General features: G+C 43.7%; 1 protein-coding gene across 1 annotated transcript; it reads left to right on the top strand.

Moving 5' to 3' along the window:
* Positions 1-466: 466 nt before the first annotated feature.
* On the top strand, positions 467-4,228 carry arsa (arylsulfatase A). The gene is made up of 8 exons (XM_067235080.1): positions 467-687; positions 890-1,130; positions 1,415-1,633; positions 1,944-2,113; positions 2,448-2,572; positions 2,769-2,896; positions 2,992-3,094; positions 3,256-4,228. The coding sequence occupies exons 1-8, from the start codon at positions 467-469 to the stop codon at positions 3,552-3,554; spliced, it is 1,506 nt and encodes a 501-aa protein (XP_067091181.1). The 3' UTR covers positions 3,555-4,228.
* Positions 4,229-5,161: the final 933 nt, after the last annotated feature.

Below are 5,161 nucleotides of genomic sequence, written 5' to 3'. Positions count from 1 at the left end.
TACTCTTCCTGTTGAGTTAATTGGCTCGGTGTCAGGCTGAATCACTAGCAGAAGGGACACAGACACAGGTAGTGCGCCTATGCTGCAAGTGATAGGAGACATGATAACATTTGAAAGGATTCAACCCACCAAGATTCAAGGAAATAGAAATAATGGGATCTCTTGGTGGTAACGTGGACCATAAAACCCTCAGAAAATGTTATTAATGACATACAATAACTTTTACATCCACAAGATGGCTGCAGTGATAGGCTTCTTGAGTTTTCAGCAGCAAGTCGCCACAAGATACTACGTCATTTGTAAGCGACAGTAGAATTTGATTACATGACGATCATTTGACAAACATTTCACGTGACCACTATGGGCTATGTGTTATGATGAAAGCGAATGAATGGTTCGCAAAGTTTGTTAGCTTGCTATACTTTTGCCAACTATTCGTGTAATTGCAGAAAACCGGAATTGCAAAATGTTCTCTGTTTTTTTTGCAACGTTGATTCTCGTTCTGGCTGTGCGTTCCTTAGGTTCATCTCCAAATTTTATTCTTCTTTTCGCAGATGATTTGGGGTTTGGGGATTTGGGTTGCTATGGACATCCCAGTTCACTTACCCCCAACTTGGACCGACTGGCATCCGACGGTCTCCGATTTACTGACTTTTACTGTACCAGTCCTGTATGCAGCCCCTCGAGGTACGCGGTAGGCTACGACACAGACGTACCACACTGCTTCGTTGTGATTGATACATACTTGAGTAATCTACATAAAATTACAGAAGAGTCATTTATATTATTTTAACGGTGGCCGTATGTCGCCCTACTAAAACTCTTGGGATGTTTGTTTATTATAATGTAGTCGTATGTATGTATAGATATATCATTACTTCTCACTCAGGGCATCTTTGCTGACTGGGCGCTACCAGACCAGGTCGGGGGTGTATCCTGGAGTTCTCTATCCTGGCTCTCGTGGAGGTCTACCTCTCAACGAGACTACCATAGCTGAAGTGCTCAAACCGCTGGGCTATGCCACCGCTGCTATAGGGAAGTGGCACCTGGGTCTTGGGCTCAATGGTACATACCTGCCCACCCGACAGGGCTTTGACAGCTACCTTGGAGTCCCATACTCGCACGACATGGTAAGTCTGTCAGAAGGTCAGATGGCTGAGCGGTTAGGGAATCAGGCTACCAATGTTGCTGGTTCGATTCCCGGCCGTGCCAACATGACGTTGTGTCTCTGGGCAAGGCACTTCACCCTACTTGCCTCGGGGGGAATGTCCCTGTACTTACTGTAAATCGCTCTGGATAAGAGCGTCTGCTAAATGACCAAATGTAAATGTGTTAGTGGGTTCTTTGTTTGCTGTATTCAGTATGAAGATGTGATGTCCAACCTTCATGGATTGTACCCCTCTCATCGTTCCAGGGACCCTGTCAGAATCTGACATGTTTCCCTCCAGATGTTAAATGCTATGGGCGCTGTGATGTTGGTGTGGTAACCGTTCCCCTGATGAACAATGACGTTATCAAGCAGCAGCCTGTGAACTTCCTGGATCTAGAGAGGGCTTACAGTGATTTTGCTACAGATTTCATCACTTTGTCGGCCAGGAGACAGCAGCCATTCTTCCTCTACTACCCGTCCCATGTAAGCAGCTGTTCTTCTCCGTTCCCAGAAAAATACAGAGCTTTTGGTCCATTTACAAAAGCATATGTTTTTCCTAGTTAACTTCTACCCCTCCGACTCTGTATGGATGTGTCTCTCTGTCTCTCGCTTTCTCTCTCTTTCACATTTTGTATCAGTGACAAGTGTGTGCCATCAATTGATTTCTGTAATGTCCATTTTTGTTTAAAATGGCTGGCATCTGACAGATTGACTGCCTGACAAATGCTTCAAGACATTGAAATCTCTCCTTTACTTTTTTTCTTTCGTTCCCTCTCTTCCTCTATTCCTCTAGCACACTCACTACCCCCAGTATGCAGGTCCTGGGGCAGCAGGCCACTCGCTCCGGGGCCCATTTGGAGATGCACTTCTGGAGTTTGACACCACCGTGGGGAACCTCTTGTCAAGCCTCGAACAGAATGGGGTTCTCAACAACACACTTATATTCTTCACAGCCGATAATGGGTGTGTGTGTGTGTGTGTGTGAGAGAGAGAGAGAGAGAGAGAGAGAGAGAGAGAGAGAGAGAGAGAGAGAGAGAGAGAGAGAGAGAGAGAGAGAGAGAGAGAGAGAGAGAGAGAGAGAGAGAGAGAGAGAGAGAGAGAGAGAGAGAGAGAGAGAGAGAGAGAGAGAGAGAGAGAGAGAGAGAGAGAGAGAGACAGAGAGAGACAGAGAGAGACAGAGAGAGACAGAGAGAGACAGAGAGAGACAGAGAGAGACAGAGAGAGACATAGGAAAAGACACAGACAGTGTGTCAGTGTGTGTATAGCTATTTAGTAATTGCCCTTTCTCTGTCTCCAGACCGGAGCTGATGCGTATGTCACGGGGAGGAAACGCTGGCTCTCTAAAGTGTGGGAAGGGCACCACTTATGAGGGGGGCATGCGGGAGCCTGCCATAGCCTACTGGCCTGGGACCATCAGACCTGGTAGGAAAACAGTCACTACCAGTACAACCTTGGATGGATGTTTGAAGCTCCAACACCAAGGGCTGTAGACCTTAGAAATCTTCTGTTTTGGCACATTTGAGTGGCATATTCGACTACTACGAAATGGGTGTTCAAACCCAAGTAAGGTATCCTTTTGACTAGGGTAATGAAATGGGCTTTGATATTCATTTCCAAGGGGTCACACATGAGCTAGCCAGCACTTTGGACATCCTGCCCACCATCGCAGGATTTGCAGGTGCCAAATTACCCAGTGTCCAGTTGGATGGTGTGGATATGACTGATATTTTGGTCAACCATGGAAAGGTAAGAGAAACATTTTCACTTTTCTGGGAAGCTTTGAAATAGCATAGTGTCTCCATGTTAGTTTTCAACTGAGAGTCCTCCTGCCTGTCTTCTAGAGTAAGAGGGAGGCCATGATGTTCTACCCCACAGACCCCAGTGAGAAGTATGGCATTTTTGCTCTCAGGCTTGGGAAGTACAAGGCCCACTTCTATACACGAGGTGCGTTCTAATCTGAAGAGAAAATGTCCCGCATATCAAGCAGAAAAAAAGCTTTCTTGGTGTAGGACTTTTCTTTTTTTATTGAAGATTCAAGCATTATATAATCATAAAACAATACAATGTAATTGAAAACAACTTTATTCCCCTTGTCTCCCTCCCAGGGGCTACCCACAGTGAGACCACCCCGGACCAGGCTTGCCACATCACTGCCTTCCTGACGGCCCATGACCCCCCGCTGCTATTTAACCTGGAAGCTGACCCCTCAGAAAACTACCCCCTCTCCCTTCAGGAACACCCAGAACTCAAGTTACTGCTGGAGAAGATCCAGAGTTTAAAGACCCAGTTTGATGCCTCCATGGTGTTTGGAGAGAGCCAGATAGGGAAAGGAAGTGACCCTGAACTACAGCCCTGCTGCAATCCCCACTGCAGCCCTAAACCTAGCTGCTGCCAGTGTAGATGAGACACTGTACCTTTTAAGGTCCTGGGACTACAAATATCTGATGAGTGGGGCACACACATGCACTTTAATATCATCACCCAAAAACAACTAGGTTAAAAAGGGCAGACATGGCTTGGATTACCAGTACTGTACACACATGTTCAAAACCACAGGATACATGAGGTGAATAACTGTTGTTTTCATACTGCATTCCCTTCCTTAACTCATTAGATGTGTTTTTATCACTTTAACATTGTTCTAAATATTTCAAGCTAAATATTTCAAGCCTTCCTACTGAAAAGTTTACTGCCGATTTAATATTTGTGTTGTGAATCAATTGTTTCCTCTGTGATGACAGCTGATGTGAAATTCCTACAGATCAATTCTAAGAATTTAGAGGAAATGTTTTTTAGTTTTTTTTTACTACTTCCATTAAGTGTTGTAAGAGAAGAGGCAAGAAATACAAGCGGGCGTTGTTCGGACATCAAGCATATATTTTATTCATAAGACCAAACCCATGACAAGGCAGAGTGTTTTTCGTTTTTCATTTTTTCATTTTTTCTTCATTTAAATTTTCAGTTTTTACAAGTCCTTGTTTTTTTTTTAAAGATGATATATGTTTGTTCTCTCACATACCTGTACTGATTTCTAGTAATACAGGGAAGAATCTTGTTTATGTAATAAAGTCCAAAGTTTTGTTGAACTGATATTGTATGACTATACAGAACTAGGTCATCCTCAGGAATTGTGTTGTGGAGCTATAGGAAGGGAGGGTTTCAACTAGGCTGTCACAGGAGAAAACCAGAAACACTTCAATGTATAGGTCTGATAGTATAGGTCAGAGATGGGGCTTGTTTCTAGAGCTCAGAAGGATGGCCTAGCCTATATTATCAAGATGCAATATGTTTCTTTATGAAAGCCAACTGTGAAAGCTCTGTTTTAATAGTCCAGTCACTACTCAGCTCTAACAGGGATTGGTCATTGCTCAAGTGGGATGACACTGCCAAAGGGAACATAGAACATAATGCATGTCCCTCAATAATGATGTCACTTTTCACAAATACCCCTACAAGTTGTCAGCAAAAGCTTGTTTGTGTAGTGTTGCCGAGTTGGTGAGAGCTGAAAATGTCACCTAGTGTGATTAATGTTGGAATAACAATGTGTGTGGAAATTCAACAAAGAACACAAAGTCCATCGACGTCCATTTTCTTTTCCATCAGCGTTTTCATTTGGTTGTGATCTTTTGAAATTGTATTCATTTACATATTTAGTTTAAATAACATACTCAACATAAAGGACACAGCACTATCTTTTGGATTTGCTATCGTATTTACATAATCTAACTGACAGCGATACACATTAAGATTACATCTTCACAGCCTCCTACCTATAAAACGGTCACTAAGGATCTTGTCACCATGGAAAGACCTGTTGTGGCTCTACGATGCTCTGTTCTTCTTCCTCTGAGATTCTGATCATGAATACAGACAGCGGAAGAAAGTATAGTATTGGGACCTAATGCATCCCCTCTACTTCACCTGCTACTAGGGACAGTAATCTGAAGCCTTTCGTTTCAGGCACGAGTGGACTGTATGAAATGTATGATTCACCCCCAACCCCCCTCTTGA

Source organism: Osmerus mordax, chromosome 4 (genome assembly GCF_038355195.1).
Source record: "Osmerus mordax isolate fOsmMor3 chromosome 4, fOsmMor3.pri, whole genome shotgun sequence".
NCBI lineage: Eukaryota > Metazoa > Chordata > Actinopteri > Osmeriformes > Osmeridae > Osmerus > Osmerus mordax.
Note: the sequence above shows the minus strand (reverse complement) of the source record. Positions and strands in the feature narration are given on the sequence as shown.